Raw genomic sequence first — 19241 nt, forward strand, 5'->3', positions numbered from 1 at the left:
AGGATGCTTTTGCAGGTTACATGAATGCCTTCATCTGCAACAAGACAACATTCTCATTACTCATTAACAAAATTCACAACAATCCACACATCACCCCAGTGGTTTATTATTTTTGGTGTTACTTTTTGAACTTCTGCCCCACATTGGCAAATTGCTAAAAAGTAAAAAAAAAAAAAAAAAAAAAAAAAAGAAAAAAGAAAAAAACCCACATTGCCTCCATACCTACAAAAAAAATCCTTGGCTTCTCCAGTTAGCAAAAATACAAACCATGGTATCCTCAGTGTTGGTTTGTGGGAGGGGGGAATCATAGGATAGAAAACACAGTTTCTGTAAGTCTCTAAAGCACAACCCTGTTGTTCCTACTTCAAAGTTATGAGATTTACTGAATGAAGACTGGACAAGTCATTCATGCTTTTCTCCTGCATTCAGAAAGGCACTGATAGATTACAGTGTTAAGTATTTATCTCCCAGTTCTTAAAGAACAAAGCCTAATGTGCAGAAAGCTGAAGTCTCTGAACAGCAGAAGTAGTTGTAGACACTGCGATGCTAAGAAGATCGTAATAGTGGTAGGGCTACAGTTACGAAAGAAAATAACTGCAATTAAGATGCAAAAAAGCAGTGGTACTACTAAGACAAGCACATGCACATCCATTCTTGATTTGACAACACAATCTAGTCTAGTTCAAATAGCCAAGAATTTAACAGTATTTTTTGGGAAAAAAAAATCTTCAACAGGACAGCTGTGTCCTCATCTATAAAATAAGCAAGAAGAGAAAGATAAATACACATCTGAATCCATTAACTGAAGAGGAAACTCAAGTTGTTGTTTTAGAGCTACAGACCCTCAAGAAAGAAAGTTTTCCATCTCATGTTACTTTTCAACCATCTGTTCTACTCTGCAGTTTTTACAGTTGAGTTCGAGAAAAAAGCTCCTCCTCACACGGATCAGCCCATTCGCTTCCACCTTCTGAAGCTGTGTCTTCAGAGCTGGAGCTATCACTGGAGTAGATCTTCTTCCTGAAGCCATTTGGTTTTGCCTCAGCATTTATATCATCTGCACATCTTGCTTCATAAACAGAAGAAACCTAAGGATTTAAACTGACAGTGTTGATGGGGAACAATAAAGAACATGCTTGCTTTTCTCTGGGCTGGGAGACTATATGGTTTTGTAGTTGTCCAAGAGAGATGCCACGATTACAGGGCAAGTCCTCCTCTTTCCTGACTTAGTCCATTATGTAGAAAGGACTGCAGAACAGCAGGGAAAAAAGATGGGGCTTTATTATTTTTTCCTATTCCTTAATTTTAGGTTTTGCACAAAACAGCAAGAGAATCAAAAGTGAATTCAAGATGTATCTTTAACACAGTTCATGTCAGAAAAATTACTGTAAAAGTTATCTCCAAAACTTGGTAGTAAGTATTATATAGTAAGAAAACACAGCAGAGATCTGACTAAACTTCAAGCAAATGTATTTTAAATATATTTTCATCTGAATGAGTAAAGCTATAGCAAGCATGTCACAACGTTAAACTAAGCGCTATCATGACTACGAAGTTTAAAGGTATATCAGTAAATACACGTATACATGAAATTTTTTTCCCTAGAGAAAAAAAAATCCAGGATTTTTTGCTTGTAATGAGGACAGATAATATATTCAGCATGTATTATCTCTGTGCCTTTAGTTACTGGTCCTTTCTGCCCTCATAGTGCACTTCAGCTCACTCCACACTTACTGAAATTAGAAGTTGAAGGAAAAGAAGACTCATATTTAACACTCATGACAAGCAAATGGCAAGCATTCCCAAAGGAAATTGGCTTTGCTTATCTACTAGAAGTACAGCTATTTGTACAAAGGGTTGTACTCCCCAAAGCACAATACTCTGAGGAACTTTCAGAAGAATGCTCAAGATGGAGGTTAAAAAACAAAGAAAAGAGAAGAGAAGCTTTTGAAGGTTTTTGCAGGAATTTCATCTGAGAGTAGACTGAGAATTGTGATGAGAGGAAAGATGCAGTAGCCCACCCTTATAAAATAAGTAAAAAACTTCCTCCCCAAAACCATTTACAAACTTACCATATTAAAATCTAAAAGATGTTCATCATCATTGGATACTTCCTTTACATCTGCAAGTTCTCCTACACCATTCTCTCCCTTGGCATTTGTATAGCACTCTTATATTGTTTTTGTGGGGGTGTTTCAGATGCAAAGGAAGAAAAAACAGAATTGAGGAACACTGTTATTTACATTTACCATAAGTTAAATCATCCTGAGAAGTATTCTTGGAGTTCACACTCTATGCCACATAAACTCTGTGCTTGTGGGGGTTTTTATGGCCTAACACCCATAAAGAAATCAGCATAGTACTTCATGGAAGCTTCATTAAATCCTACCTGGATAACTAACAGTAAAAGAAGAAGCTACTTAGTTAATGAAAACACCTAAAATACCAAAGAACAAAAAGTACTTTTTTTAAATGATAGATAGTTCAGTGTATTTTTCAATTCTAATATTGCACTGTGTTCCACTTCACTCCTATTTCTATACTCATACAGTATAGACTGAAACAGTAGCCTGATTCCTCACTGAAACTCAAAAACCCCAGTTGATGTGAATGGCAGTGATTTCTACTTACCAGAGTAAACTTAGAAATGTAATATCAACAACTATCACATAGACAGGTACACATGGATCACATGCATCAACATCCACATATAAAAAGTACCCATACTGAAAACTGGATACAGAAAAAGGTTTGCGGAAGAGTAACATCAGCCGTGAGGACAAAGTCCCGGTCTTGTTTAAAAACTGAGTGGCACAGAGCAAACCCTGGCTCTGTTGTCCCTGACACCCTGGCTCTGCATCAGCAGCTCCTGGGCTCGGCCGCGTTCCTCCCGCGCCGGGGAAACGCTGCCGCAGTGACGCGCGTCCGCCGCCAGGGGCCAGCACCTGCCCCGGCACGGGCACGGCACCGGGCACGGGAACGGCACCGGGCACGGGAACGGGCACGGGAACGGCACCGGCACCGGGCACGGGAACGGGCACGGGCACGGCACCGGGCACGGGAACGGCACCGGGCACGGGAACGGGCACGGGAACGGCACCGGGCACGGGAACGGCACCGGGCACGGGAACGGGCACGGGAACGGCACCGGCACCGGGCACGGGAACGGGCACGGCACCGGGCACGGCACCGGGAACGGCCCCGGGGCTCTGCAGGGGGACCCCAAATCCCCCACTTTGGGAAGACTGATGGCTCTCGCTAATGTGTCAGGCTCCGAGCGTCGATCTGCTCTTGCACTGTGCACAGTTCTATAGGTGGGAGTGAAGTAAAAGTTAAGATGTTCTTGATGGTGACCCAAACTGCCCCAAAGACCAAAGTAAGGCTGTTTCACAACCAAGAACACAATTTAGTTGGTTGCACTTAAAGGTGCGTTTCCAAAATAATAACTGGCTAACCTACTTTCAGACTACTAAGGAACCAGGTCTCTGATCAAAACTTTTCTCACCCTGGGCCTGTACCAACAGAAAGCACCAGAAATCCTGCGGATTCAGGGCACAGAATGGTCTTGTTTAGCTTCTTGCCTACTCCCCAGAAAAGGTGAATTACTATGTAGACAAAAAAAGCTGCCTGGATTCTTGTCGGTCCACTGAAAACCCGGGCCTGAGTCAGTTGTCAGATGTTACAGATTCCTGGGAGTGCTAGAAGCACACCTGCTTCCGATCACGAGCAGCCTGCCTACTAAGACTGGACTTGCTCTCTGCACAGGACAGAAAAATTCCCAGACTGTCAGTATGAAAGAAGTGGCCAAGTGGCAAACCCCTCTCCTTCTCAGTCTCAGAGAGATTCTACACATTCACCGAATAACTGGCATGATATTTATGCACACCCATAAAAAGTAATCATCACATTTTCACATTCTTATAGACTTACCTACCTAGTAAGTATTTTTCAGGATGAAATATTAAAAAAATGTAATAAAGTGTTTTCATAATCATAGATTTTCTGTTTATTTAATTGCAGGCTTTGGCATTAAGAAAATTTGTCTAAATGTTAAGATTATTTTAAAACCACTTTCTTTTAAAACCAATTTAGAATCATGCTAGGAGTCTACTCTAAGCGCAACTGAAGCATCCCAGTTCTCTCTCAGATTACAGATTTTTTTGTGGGAGCTTACTGGTGTGGGTTTTTAAAATACAGACTGTAAATCGAATTCACCTGCAGCAATTCCAATCCATAACAAGGAGCATTTCAGTCTAACATGGGTGCAACAGCAAGTTAGTTCTAACAGGCAGAAGTGCTTACCTTCACACTGTGATGCAGGAAAAAGGGGAGAATAGAGCGCCTTTTCCCACCAGCATTGCTTTTCCTGGCTGCCACTCATTCTCTGCAGATTAGTATTCAATATAGGAAAGTGTTTAGACAATAATCACACTTCATTTTGCCAAAAATAATATACTTACATGTAAAGGAGGAAATTCTGGTATTACAATGAATTTTCCTAAGTCTTACAGGTCACACTGCTCAGTTTGTAACACTAATGGGAAATGACTGTCAAACTGCAGTGGAATATCCATTCTCTGAACTTAGAGCAAATATGTACTCCATGCTGGGGTTCAGACTTTGCCTACACAGAGTTATACAGATCCAGAAAAAAAAATTAATTCCAGCCCTACACTTTATAATCTAGATAGAGCTACCCAAGACATGGAATTACAGTGAAATGTTAGCCAACATGACAAACAGTTCAGTGTAAAACAAAACAGAGAAGACAGCAAACAAAAAGCGGCAAAATTTCATGTTTAAAGTTTGGGAGGATGAATTAGCAGTACCGTTACCATTGGAAGAACACAAAATTAGAGAATTATGTGTCAACATGAGGAAAAAGAGGTTATGAGGATGATCAGTGGTTTGTCTTTATGCTACAAGTAATCCATTCACTAAGACTACCAAAACACTCTCCCTTTCCCAATATTTTAATGCTACTATAATTTTACCAGAGGCCTTTCCTTATCGCATTGATGGACATGGCTAAAATAGCAAGGGCTTGTCACAACAGACATGTCCCCAGTTTCATGGCTGCACCTGAGGTAACCCCATTAGCCTTCAAAAGATTATGCCACCTTTTAACATCCTCTACAGATATTAGAATGATTCAAAAAACAAACAACAGTGCAACTGCCTACAACAAACATTACCAAATAAGCTTCAACACTGACTTTCTAGTCACCTTTCTCCTTAGTACACTTGAGAATGTTTGAACAAGGAAGATCAATGAGCATCCTTTTTTTCTTCTTAACCTGCTATAGAACTACACACCCATAGAACTTAAACTTACAAACACTTAGTCCATAAAGAGAAACCCCTCTCAAAAGAAAAGGAGTGACTCAAGAGTGCTGTATTTAGAAATATGTCCTAGATTCAACTTATTTGAACTTATTCATGCTGGTTTCCTGTCATAAGACCCAGGAACAGTCTTTTTGGAACCACCCTCCAAAAATTCAAACACTTAATTCCAGAAAAGGAGGTTCTTAGCAACTTAAACCATCAGATGGTGTCTTTTTTAACATTAAAAAAAAAAAAAAGAAAAGAAAAAAAAAAGCAGCAGCAGATCAAGGGTATAAGCAGGACATAGTAAGAAATATGTGCATTTACAAATACATTCAATCATGAAAGCCTCACTCTGTGCTGATCAGAGATTGAGGCATCTAAACTCCACAGGCACAGTGTGTTACGAACTTCAAAGTCTCTCCCACTGCTGCTGCACTTGGGATAAGCTGGATGAACCCCAGCAGCTGCAGGCAAAGCCAGCTTGAGTCTGGCAGGGCACAACAAGCTGCAGCAGCCTTGCTTCCTGGGCTGAGGCACCAGCAGAGCCCAGCACCTGCTCTGGGATGGCTCCGTGACTGAACTGGCACTGACTGCTTCAGCCCCCTCACACTTCCATCACAGCCCCAACACCTGAGAGCTGGAGCAGGTCACAGACAGCTCCCAGCTCAGTGCTCAATTTTTGTTTGGGAGGGGATAGAGGACACTTCTAATGTCCATTTTATACATCTGCAGAAGAAAAGGGTTTTTTTTTCCTACAGTTGCTTAAGTGTTTCCTAGAAATGCACAGTCTCACACTGTGAAATTTTTTGTGAATTAAAGAGACACTCTCAATCAGTAAATACAAAATATCAACTCCAGAATAGCACCATGACTCAACCTTCCTTTGTTGGCAATTTTTCCCTTTTAAAACAGGATTTTCAATTTGTGTCTCCTCCTCCTTTATCACACATACTCATATATACACTTTGTGTTTTTATGGAAAGTTTTATTAAATTTTCCAGCTAACCATCTAAATAGCTATTATTTAGAATGGTTCTGATATTAAATATTGCAACTGGAAGTCTCTCCTCTCTGAAACTATTCCTATTTATTTTACTTTATTCTTAAACTGACCTCATAGGCAGCAGGGGAAAGCCAGCTGCAATGCTGTTTCACTCCCAGCTTTGCTGCAGGTCAGAGAGAAGACAGATGGGTTTCTTTTCTGGTGTTACCACCAGGCACAGGGTAACTGAAGCTTCTCCCAGACTATTAGACACTAATTTGGAAACACCATCACTGACTAGTTGTACTGCTTCAGAACCCTTGCTGACAAGAATCACAGCTGACAAGGGTGACAAGAGGCTTGCAGAATGTGAACAGAATAAGCACTAAAGCCTCAGTATGGTCTGAATGAATATTAGTGGAAGTGTTATAACTGACAGAAAAAATCATATTCATCTGTAAGCACATATTTCTTTGAATCTGCTCTGCAACTCCTTACTATCAGGAAGAATACAACACATGAGTAATTCAAAAGTCAAAACAGCAATGAACCCATTGAATTCCATTCCAAAAGATCAGGTCCTAATTTTAGTTCATCAACCACTCAGTGAAAATACACTTAGCTCAAGAAGCCAGTCATAAATGAACGAAGGCAGCTGAGTCTAGACTTTATATTCTTAAAATGTATTTGGAAGTAACCTCATTGTTGAACTTCACTGAAAATATATGTGCAAGGGATTCTATGATATAATCTACTAGAGAGTAGATAGCCTCTACTCTTGCACAAAGCTGGAATCAACTACAATGTACTATTCTTACATTCAGTCTCATTAAGGCACAATTTCCACTGCTTCCCTAAAAAATAATTGAGCCTTACAGTATGCTCCTTGTCTGGTCAGAATTCTTATTCTCCAATTTCTCTTAGTGTGATTTAAGGTCATCACATCCATTTCCTTTGTGCTTACCAGAGTCTACAGAGAATACAGCTTTTCCCTTATCTCTAACTATGAACATGGCTTCTGCAAAACTTCTGCCTCTGCTCTGAGTCTCTCTTATTTGAGAATAAACACCATCAGTTCCTTCACTCTGTTTTTGTAAGTAGTAACCTTTGTGTTTTCTGCTCAAGACATCTTTCCTGATACAAGGAGCCCAGTAGTCCAGCAGAGCAACTCCACTCTGCCAGGAGGGTATTCCTGTTCATGGATCTCAATGTTGCTGTCTTTAGCAGTGCATCATTCCTGATTTGAACTCCAATATGATCTATTTGAAGACGCTTTTCTGTTTCACATCACGTCCTCATCTGTCACTCCTCCCAGAGTGTTTGTAAAGAGGGTTATTATTTTCTGTAGAAATTTTAGTTGCCTCTGTAGGATTGCATTTTATGTTTCAGATGCTGCTCAGATTTAAAAACTTTTTTATTCTAATCCTGTCTTCCAGTGTAAACTGCAGACCTTCCCAGTTTGTTATTATGGGATTTTCATAAACATGACACACAGTAGGAAAAAATAATCATCTCTGTTGTCCTCCAGTGCTGCAGATATTGGCATTTGAGTTTTTACCACAGACTGTGCCTCAATCCTAGGCATGTGGGGCCTGTGGCCCAGCTAGAAATTTATGTTAAGGTGTACATGTGGGACAGTGGGTTTCTAGGTGCTAGATATAGTTTTGTTGTGTGAGCATTTTAGCCACCTTAAGAATAAGCTAAACAATGTTTGTTTGCATTCTTTCTATAACCTGTCATTGTAAACTATGCTGAAGAGAGAGAGAGAATAATCGGAGAACGTTTGTGCTAACCACACTGGCTTGACCTACGCTGCTCTTTGTCTGGCCTCCTACTATATTTCAGAGCCTCTGTCAACACTCCAGTAAGCCACTGACTGTTATTTTGAGAGTGCAATCTTTCTCCTAAACTAATACTTGGAAACTTCCTGTTACTCACCCATTTGGGCCATTCACCGTTTAAAGTGGAGTCTGGGCAATTTAAGAGGGTCACTGGTTCCCTTTTCCCTGAGTTCCATTTTCCTCTTTAAAAAGCAAGATTTGCTTTTTATGTATTTTCTATCCTACATGTGTTCCCAAACAAGTATTCTAGTAGGCTTCTCTCAAATTAGTTGCTGCTCTTCATGATACTCAGGTGAATATCGCTGTGACTAACTGAAACAGTGTAAAATCTGTATTTTTATTAACAATGACAATAGATGCACTAATCAATACCTTAGGTATTACATTTTCATAGCTTTACAAGCTTGTTAGTTCTGTTTATGAAATATCTTTCTGTCATCTTTCTGTTTCTCATTTGCTTCCAGAACTTTTAGGTATACCAAATGTTTTGTATTTGCTTTGTTCAAACCTTGGGGGTTTTCCTTCATGATTTTTAAACTGTTATTGTGAACTCTTTTTTAAGTCCTTCAATATCTCTGCAAAATATCTCTGTTCTCTTACTTAGCAGGTCAGAGTTTAAGAGTCTTTGTAGGTGTTTTCATCACATGCTATGATCAGCATTTACCAAAGACTATCTGCACCAGTCCTGTCTTAGGTATCCCCCAAATTACTCATTATTTACAGTCAGTCCTTTGCTTTGTATGAGGATGACTCTACATGCTCTTTTTCCTCTTGATTTCTGATTTTAAAGGCACATAGCAGTCACCTCCAAATTCTGTCTCCCTCCTATCACTACTGGATTTATGACCAGCTTACCTTCTACACTGCTGACCTCAGAACCAATGTTTATAAAGCATCCCTCTTCCCTTCCTCTCCTGACAGCCCTTTCTAAAGGGGTTATGCACTTCCACTGCATCACTCTAGTCCAGCACAGAACCTCACCAAATCTCAAGGCCAATTCAGTCATGAGATACACAAACACAGTTTTTCTCAGTAAAATTTCCTCATCCCCAAAACCAGTGTCTTAGGCATGTTCAGACCTTAAAATCCTACAGGTCCTTTTATCTATCTCAAGGACCCAACAGTATGAGCACACCTGCTGGATTGGAGCCCATGGAACATTTGTTGACAGGAGATGCAGTGTTGGTACGTTCACAGGCCATTAACTGGTCCAGATTGTGTACTTACCCATGACTCCACAGCTAAATGGTAGGAGCATTTACTCAGAAGAAAAAGACTGTACTTTGGGGGGCAAGGGAGCTGTGTTTGTGGGGTTTTACATAGTTGTTTGGGTAGCATGTGCTGGTGGTTTTTTGTAGAGGTTGTTTGGTTTGGACATTTTTTTAATTGTTTTGTTGGTTTCATTTTGTCGTTGGTTTAATTTAAGGGTTTTTTTAATCTTATGGCTAGATATATAAATATCATTCATGTTTGGAAAAATTCTGCAGGAGCGATTTGCAAATTCCTGCTGCAAAATACACCGTAATTCCAAAAAAAGTGTTCTAATATAGAAGGTAAGAAGGAGGAAACTAAACCAGATTCTCCTACAGTCTTGTTTATAAATAGGAGGTATTCAGAGATGTGTGTTTCCACAGCACATATATAACTCCAGTTTAAGTGATACAAAACAGAATGTGTTACTATTATGCTGTGGTTTATATTAGTATTTTCACATCCATTATTTATGCAAAAATATTAGAAGTACCTCAGAACACAACTCAAACTTTTCATTAGATGACTGAGTTAAACAATGACTTTAATTTCTGTCCAAAGTCAAGCACAGAAATGCAGAAAGTTTTATTAAATAAAATCTTTACAAATACTGATCTATATTAATCAGCCCAGACCCCAGTGCCTGCTTTTCCCCCATGCATGTATGTGTGGGGTGTCCATGAAAAAAGCTTCTCCTAGACTGCCTTAATTCTGTATTTTATACTGATTTTGCTTAATGCTCATGAAAATAAATAGTATCACTCTTAAAAAAAAAAAAAAAGTCCACACACATCTTTTACAGACATTTAAGCACAGTAAGAAATGTAAATAAATGTTCTTGAGCCAAAAAGCCAATTACCTTCGCAGTCCAAGTACTGGTGCTTAGAAAAGCCTGGAGTGTGCACACACCTTCTTGAGACATGGTAGATAGAGGGGGATGAGTTAACCCAGGCTGTCCGAGCTTAGAGGGGAATCAAGCTCCCCAAGCCCCCCACAAGAGCTCAATTGCAAACCAAACTGGAGTCTAGACTGCTGAGAGGGTTGTTGGCCCTTTGTGCTTCTCAGTGGTTTATCACTCTGAAGCTATGAAAATGTTACAAAATCACATGACCTGAGCAAGGGAAGCAGTAAGTTTTCCTCTTGCACTACGGAACTAAAATAAAATCAAATACCAGAGCTTTCTGAGCACTGTTCACTACCAAGAGACCTTTCACAAGCCTCAGAGCTACCACAGACTATGGCACCACTCTATATACCAGCCGCTTACTAGTTTCTTGCATGGATAAGTGGTTGAAGTGAAGATGAGCATAAGCAGCCTCACAGAGCACTACACATTCAGAAAGAAGATCCAAGAAGGGCTGTAAGGAACTTCAGGCTCTTGCTGTCACAAATAACCGTATAATCATTTGTTCACTCATTATGCCCTACTGCATGATGAAGTTAGATTTCACTTACTCTTGGTAAAAGGCAATTCCAGAATCTGTTCTGACTTAGAGTCTATTAATTTTTTTGATTATTCTTTCTGCAAGGCCTTGAACAAACACAGAAACTTCCCAGACTCCAGCAAAGATTTTTGAAGCCACTATCTTCTCTGTTAACAGAGCAGCAGGAACCAAGATGTCTAGAAAGCATCTGGAAAAGTCACAAACTTGATTCACTTGTGCAAGCAGCAGATATTAACTAACTGATGCTGCGAAAAGAAGCAATTAATTTAAAGGAGGATGAGAGAAGAAACAAATAAGGAAGAAGGAAAATAAGGAGGTCTGATTTTGTTCAACAAAAAGGTGAGCTTTAGTTTTAGCAAGAGTGAGGTTAGCTTGCCTATGTATGAGTTAGTGTTTCAAACTTATAATTGAGAAATGTGCAACTGCACAACACAAGCTGGGTGCAATTCTTCAGTTGAAAATGGAAAAAAATTCCTCCAAATGTAAATACTACAACTGCTGAAAATGTGCAAGGGGAGGCTGAAGAGGAAAAGAAAATATAAGATGTAAGTAAAAGAAAATGTAAGATGTAACTTACACCTATCCAGACAGTATCTCTGAGCTGGCCACACATCTAATTTATTTTGATAGTTAAAACGTTTCTACTCAAGAACAGAGGGAGCTCACAGCAAGAAAAACTCAGGGTATTTTTGGCTAGAAAGGATTTTTTATCTTGATTATTACTTAACTTATGGCTACAGTTACCAAAAAGAAAACTCTGAGCTTAACCCACAGCTGTGCTGAGGCTTTCTTATGGTACTGTGGTAGTGATGGATATGTTGCATCCACGTTTTATTTCTTTTTCTTATTTATTTCTATGCTGACAAGAGGATGCCTTCATTTTCAGACAATTAAGCCTCTTTACAAGTCTTTCTTTGCTGAAGTTTACATCCAGTACTTCAATTCCAAATTCTTCTACTTAGAAGAAACTATACTGAAAAGACTGGCTTCAGATCTTTTTCTTCAGGATTTTAAAATACGTTCGAATCAAAATCAGTAATATTTCATTACTCAAAATTTATGCACATTTTAACATTTTATATGTAAATCAGATAACCTAAAATCCTAAGGTAAACAGATTTTTAAAGTCACATGAGTGTACACATGCATATATTTCTAAAGGTATGCAAGATGACACCAAAATACCTGAAGATGGTTAATTTTTCACAGAATCACAGAACGACTGAGGTTCAAAAGTAACTCTGGAGGTTGTCACATCCAACTCCCCCTGCTCAAGCTGGGCCCAGTAGAGCAGGCTGCCCAGGACTTTGTCCAGATGTTTTTTGAAATCTCCAAGGATGGAGACTCTCCAGCCTTCCTGGGCAACCAGTGCCAGCACTCGGTCACCCTTACAATAAGCAAGTTTATTCTTATGTTCAGATGGAACCTCCAGTTTTCTATAAAACTGTATTTTCTAGAGATCTACAATCACAAACATTTAAACTGAACTGTCACATGACAAACTGCTGGTTATCAGCTGCTAGCTGCAAATTCTGTAATTTTATATATCCACATACCTCTTCATGCTCTCCTGAAGAAACAGGATTATCCTCGTACGTGGGGAAATGACACCCTGCTTTACAACTGCAAAACCTGCCAGTCTCCTCCCGTGGCTCCACTATTCTGCAGTTTATTTTAGAGCTCTCCACCGCTCTCCCTTCTAGAGATTCTTTCATACTGCATTCTAAACAGGGATCTTGGTTTCCTACTGGCAACATCCCAGCTGACTCTTCTTGGGAATCCAACGATGTCTGTGCACTCTTCTCCATTCCAGACTTTTTTAATCTGGGAAGGAATTTTCCAGATTCAAGCTCCGATTTTCCATAATAATGCCCTTCTTTTTCTGCATCTTCTTCCAGAGGTTTGAGATCCGCTTGTGGATCCTCAAATACATCTACTTGAGGAGGGACAGTAATACCTCCCTCATCTTTTTCTGACTCAAATTCTGACTCGCTTCCACCACCTGGAGAAAGTTCAGATGCAGAAATTGGGCGAAAGTGAGTCCTCGGAGAAATCCGTATAGCCCTGTACTGCGTTCGATCAACACCACATATCCTGGGGTGTAAAACCTCACTGTCTGAATCAGAGCACAGAATTGACTTAGGTTTAAAACTAGGGCTGAAAGATGCGATTCCTTCTGGCTCAAACGAACACTCTACATGAAGAACTTGTGAAAATGGATTGTTCAGGTCAAAGGAAGAGAATGAGTATTCAAGCCCTGGTTCTTCGACTTGAAAGTTACCACAAGCTCCCAGTAAGTCTTCATGGAAGATAAAAGAAAAACCCTTATTTAATCCGTTATCTCCACTCTTTGACTGCTCGTTCTGTTCAAATGATACAAAGGGCCTCCATAATTGCCTGTGGCCAGGGGCAAAGCTATTACCTGGAGTCATAAAAACATCTGTACCAGCTATTGTCACCACATCGGAAGCTGCGCATTGCAGTAAGCTCCCCTTTGAGTGACCAGGTGGCACCACTGCCCATTCTCCATCACTGTTAAATGTTTTGAGCTCCCCATATACACCACCAAGTATAAATGAGTTTTCTTTGTCCTGGTTAACATCCCAGGGTTTTGATGGTGTGGTATAGTCACCACCATCTACTTTTGATAAATCATTTGAGACAAAGGCTCTCTTCTCTACATTCTCCTTTTGACCTTCCCAAAGGTGATACTCTGATCTTTGCACTGCTTTATTGGGTTCCTGAAGGGTTTCAACTTTTGCTTCTGTATCCAAACAGCAGCAATAGTTATTTACATCAGTTGAAAACAATTCATCTTCTATTCCTTCTATTTCTACCATCGCTGCAGAATTTCTGTCTGTCATATTTGTCCAAATATCTTTAATAACCCCTGAGCTGTAGCCATCTCCATGTGGACTGCTTTCCCTACACCCTTGTGTAGTTTCATAGTCTTTACTTTCTGCTTTTTGTTCTAGCTGAATACCACAGACAGATTCTAGCTTAGATTTCTTTTTGAAAATCAAAGTGGGCATTTCTCCTAAACTTCTAGCTTGTTGCTGGCAGGTTTCTTCTGGCAGAAAATCTAGAATTTCTTCATCTACATAATTCGAAGACACTCTAGGAACTACATAATTAATATCTTCTGCATTAAATTGCGTGGATTCTTCATACGGAATATTTATAGTCTCATTGTCTGAACGTGTTTCTTCCGAGTGTGACCATGGACTACAGGTTCTTGTTGAAAGATTAGAACAGTGTTCATTTTCATCAAAGGCACTATTTTTGGTCCATATTAGCAATCTAGACTGTGTTTTCCCAAGAATATTAGCAGTGCTACTAGAATCTGCATTTTCATTTCCCAAGTTGAGTGTTTCAAAAGAAAATGGTAAAACAGAGTTACTGCATTGCACTTCAAACACTGAAAAACAAGAGTTTATACCAGACCCTTCATTAATATCTGAAAAGAGCTCTTGATTGCCAGCAAGCATGTGTGAATTAAGCATTGTGCTGTCTAGGATGGGGGAGAATCTGATCGGAGAATCTCCTCCAAAACTTTCTCCATCTGCATCACCAGAACTAGAAGATGAACAGCACTCCCAAAATTGAGCTAAATTACTAAGATCTTGCAAGAACCACCCTTCAGCACCAACAGAGCTGGTTGAATCAGTCCATATTGCACTTTCCCCTTGCAACTCCATTCCATCTAACACTATGCAACATTCTGCCTCAAAATCGGTTTTTTCTTTACTCTTCTGTCGAATCATATTTAAAATCCGACTCTCCCCTTGCATCGTATCTGAGGCACCAGGATCCAACATGGATTGATCAATATCCACTTCATAGAAGTGTGTTAGTTCTGACAGATGAACATCATCTAAATACTTGTCGTCCTCTGGTTGAGAACATACTGAGGTCCCAGTGAGGTCAATATCCTCATTTAGAACTGCAGGCATTTCTACAAAGTGACCATCGATGAAAGTACCTGCTGCGAGGTATGTTTTATGAGTATTATTGTTGCTAATACAAAGACCATGCACTGATTCAGACAACTCTTCTACAGCCTCTGATGTTACTCCACATATATCTTCTCTGTTGCGGTACGTAGTCTCCAGCTTGCTTTTTCTGCTAAGAGGAACAAAGTACTCCGTAATCGGCTCAGTATACCACAAGGGCTCTTCTTTATATTCCTTTTCATTTCTACTGTCTAAATACAAATCTTTTCCATCACTACCGCCAGCTTCTTTTCTTCCAATTTCTTTTAATGGCCTTTTACCTCTTTTGCACAGTTGTTTGATGGACCCGCTGCTGCTGCTGCTGCTGCTTCCGCTGTGGACTTTTCTATCAACCTTTTCACCAGATTTCACTGACAGCCTGCTCTGCCCATTACGCCCTTTTTTACTCCGAACCTCTCTTGTTTTGTGTCTTACTTTGATACATTTCATTGATGCCTTGTATTCACCTTGATTACCACTAGAACTTGAGCCAGCCTCACTGGAACCAGATGACCAGGAGCGGGGACGCATCTTCCCTTCAGACTTATGCCGGACTTGCTTTTTGTACAAAACAGGCTTCTCTTCAACAGTGTTGTTACTAAACTTGTTTTCTTTCTCGTTTTTACTCTTCTTCTGCTGGGTTCTTTCCTGTACAGTGGCAGATACTTTGTTACTTCTGTCTTTAGTTACTTCACTTTCGCTATTGCAGTCCTTTGGAGAAGATGTATCCGTGCTAGTTGGTGGAACAGTGGATGAAGATGAGGAGCTAGAGTAAGAGCATACTTTGGATTTATTCCATACAGTCATAATTTCCTGCAGGCAAACTGGCTTTTCAGAAAGAGGAGGAAATGCTTCATAGTACCTGAAAGCAAAACAAAAGGGACATTTGGATCGCGGAGCTTCAGATAAGCACTAAGATTAGAAAGCATTACTAAAACCACAGCAAACACTACCAGCCTAATTGCTAAAAATCTAGTTTACACTACATATGCACGTGCCACTCATTGCACTATTCGAATGATATCAAAAGGAAAATCAACATGAGCTTTACAAGTGGTTATATTAATATATGTTTAGAAATATACTGCACACAAGTAAAACAAGTTCCTTTTCAGAGACTACTAAACATCATGAGAGAAACTGTTGATGCTTACAACAGTGGCTCCAGGTTTATAAGATAATATGGCAATTCACTACAATCTTCTTAAATGTATGATTTAGATTATAAATGAGGAATTCCTGAATTTCAGGTTTTAAAATTCTCATTTATGAAATGAGACAGTACCTCATTGACAGTATTTGATCATCCAGTTATTAAGAAAAAACTATTAAAAAAAGATTAGTTCTTCAATTATTTAAAATGCTTAACAGCTTTATGCAAGAGGTATGAGATTAAAATAATATTAAAATATTATACTTTCTGCAACACATAACAGTATGTGTTTAGTGGTAGAGATTTATACTGAATCACATATACTTCAATGAAAACTTATTAAAAAATTTTAGAAGTCAGTTAAATGAAGTGCACATTAGCACAATCAGTTCCCTGAAGACAGATGGATCACCCATTTAGTAACATTTCTACTAGGCTGTTGCTGCTTTTAAGAGATACAGAAGCAATTGTGTCTCCAAGAGAGGTCAATGACAAAACTCTTGGGTAGTTCAGTAACACTGGACTCAGGTACTTGTTAACTAAGAGATCACTTAGGTTATCAAGAGTTTAAAGGTTATAAAAGACTTTGTTTCCCATTTCTGCAACAGAAGACTGTGAGATTTGAATCCAGGAAACAGATTATTCCCTCCTGGCAAATCTACGTATCAATTAACAGTTTGAAAGTTTTTGTCTGGTTGACTTAGTCTTCAGGAAACTGAAATAAAGTATGGTTTGAGTTCTGCACATAGTCAAATGAAAGCAGTCTGGGCATTAACAGAAATTAAACTAGCCCATGGTACCAAGTGATTATATTTAAATATAGAAAATTGACAAAAGAAGATGGGGTGAAAAGAAATTTATTTCTCAATATCTAGAAAATTCCAGATTCCCCACTAAGTTAACTTCACTGTGTTAAAATATGAAAATAAAAAGAAAAAAGCATCTCAGATAATAATAAGAAAAAAATGCATACATTTCTACTTGATCCTTTGCTGTGGGAGATAAATCAGTCTCAGGAGTCAAAGAGCCTTCTAACTTTTTGTGAACCTTCTCCTCTGTTTTGGAAGAAAATTCCAAATGCTTAACAGAAAAATCCAAAAAAGCCAGTGTACTTTATAACAGTATTTAACAAAAAGCACCAGGATGTATAACTGTAATAGTAGTAAAATTTACATACAACACTGTAAATAACATTAAGAAATTATGAATTACCACCCAAGATTCAAGTTTCTCATTGTTGTCCAGTCCTGCAAATCAGATCAAACACAACTGGCTAGCATCTCCATGCAACATCATGGCTAGCAATGCCCCACTGGGAGAAATCCTGCTGAATGTCTAATTGTTTCATGTCCAAATCCTTATCCCATTCTTGCATTACAGACACAAAAATATTTCTTAAAAATCAACTATTTAACTAAATGTTTTTATCATTGGCCACATCTGACTTCTCATGTGTTTCACTAAAAGGAAATAGCCTTGCAGTAATTGCCAAGCTTTGAGTGGATATAATTCATATGAATTATATGTAATCATTCATATTTCCTGTGAGAGGGGACTCTGAAGATTTTCTAATTCTTTATATTAAAACCTTTAAAATAAAAAAAAGTGAGCAATACTATTTTTTTAATTTATTGTTTTTCAAATAAATGCTCAACAACACCTTGGCTCAGGAAGGAATTCACAGCATTATGAAATACTAAGAGCCGATTAATGATTACTGTTTAAAAAAAAAGGGGGAATGGAAACACCTAAAACCATTCCTTAAGCAGTTAAGTGTTTATCTCTTATTTACAGCTACTTATACTACATAATAAGCATATTAATTTTACCCCAAGTGTCCAAGGCTGCTGCTGTGTGCCTGAACAAACATTTATGTGCAATGAACTTTCACTGGGGGCAACACAACTTTACATTGTGCTCCCTCCCCTAGGCTTGACATCATAAAGTGCCCATTATCATTCCCCTATAGCCCAGAAATTTCAAGTAGTGATGGTTATTTGGATACTTTTCCCACAAATAGTTTCCACATAATTATTTTGAGGCAAATCTGCTCTTTGCAAGCATCATTACACAAAAGGAATAGAATCAAGCCTACTTGATTTTCATTACTTTTGGTAGAGTGGGGGGATGCTGAATTTGGAGTGTTTACTAAAAAAGCAGGCATGGCTGGATATGAATAGTTATAGCTTCTCATGAAGAAAACTCCATTTGTGACTGGCTATTTCTTAGGTAAATAAAGCCTATCAATACAAAATTGCTTAAATTATTTGAATGAAATTATTCAAATGTATTTTTAAATTCCATGCCCTGTACTAAACACTACTGAAATAACAGCCTACTCCTTCACACACACCCCTGTCTCAGAATATTGCAGAGTTGATAAATACAATTTGTGGCTTCAGAAGTTTAAACATTTTTTTCCTCACCTTGCTTACTCTGAAGGTCTTTCAGCTTGGAGCAAAGCTCCTCCACTAATGTTTCAATCCCAGAGCTCTGCATGACAACAAAACCAAGCGGGAAAAAAAGAAAAAAAAATAGAAAACATAACTTACTAAAAAGAATTTTAATGTCATAAAAAATATACCAACACAGTAAACATATCTCAGCAGACATACGGTTCTTTTTGCACAGTAACTACATATGAAAAATTAACAAAAATTATTACTAGTATAAATCCAATCGTATAAATACATTAGTTAGAGGTCAAAATGATTCCCTGGAACAGGAAGATACATTCCCACAGAGGTTTCAAACTATAGGTCACATTGTTGCACCATTGGATATCCGAGGCTTTGCAAACACAGCATGTCACATTTATTGCATGGTATTGCTGCAGATTTATCCAGGAGTCTCAGGACAGAAGTTCAATGACCCACTGATCACTTAGATGAATTTCAAAAAGCTACACCTGATCCTTTTGGCTACACAATTTATACCTGTGGGAAAGGGACTGTTAAAAGGATAGAGAAAATTAGGCATGAAGATGGAAAGGAGAACAGTAGGAAGCTGTACCCACATATGTGGCAGAGATGGAGAGGAAATGCTTCCACAGTATCTGTATGCAAAACCCATCCCCCCCACAGTCTTGCAAATTTAAAATGACTAGGTATTTTTTTCTTTTTAAACATTTCATTATTAACAACACAGGACAGCAGAGGGGAAAAAATCACCTTCTTCACATTCCTATAAGCGTCTATTTTCCTCCTTTATTCCTCTACATAAATACTGAAATACTAAAAAGAAACATACACA

General features: G+C 38.8%; 1 protein-coding gene across 1 annotated transcript in view; it reads right to left on the reverse strand.

Annotated features, from left to right (window-relative positions):
- Positions 1–324: 324 nt before the first annotated feature.
- The window catches only part of KIAA0232 (KIAA0232 ortholog), a 63217-nt gene continuing 44300 nt past the window's right edge, over positions 325–19241 (reverse strand). The window contains exons 3-8 of the mRNA XM_066317232.1: positions 18416–18482; positions 16963–17044; positions 12401–15698; positions 4300–4381; positions 2070–2167; positions 325–1085 (exon numbers count right to left, since the gene is read on the reverse strand). Of these exons, the coding sequence (XP_066173329.1) occupies positions 906–1085; positions 2070–2167; positions 4300–4381; positions 12401–15698; positions 16963–17044; positions 18416–18482 (3807 nt within the window). The 3' untranslated portion in view covers positions 325–905. The remainder of the gene's footprint in view (positions 1086–2069; positions 2168–4299; positions 4382–12400; positions 15699–16962; positions 17045–18415; positions 18483–19241) is intronic.

This window comes from Sylvia atricapilla, chromosome 4 (genome assembly GCF_009819655.1).
Source record: "Sylvia atricapilla isolate bSylAtr1 chromosome 4, bSylAtr1.pri, whole genome shotgun sequence".
Taxonomy (NCBI): domain Eukaryota; kingdom Metazoa; phylum Chordata; class Aves; order Passeriformes; family Sylviidae; genus Sylvia; species Sylvia atricapilla.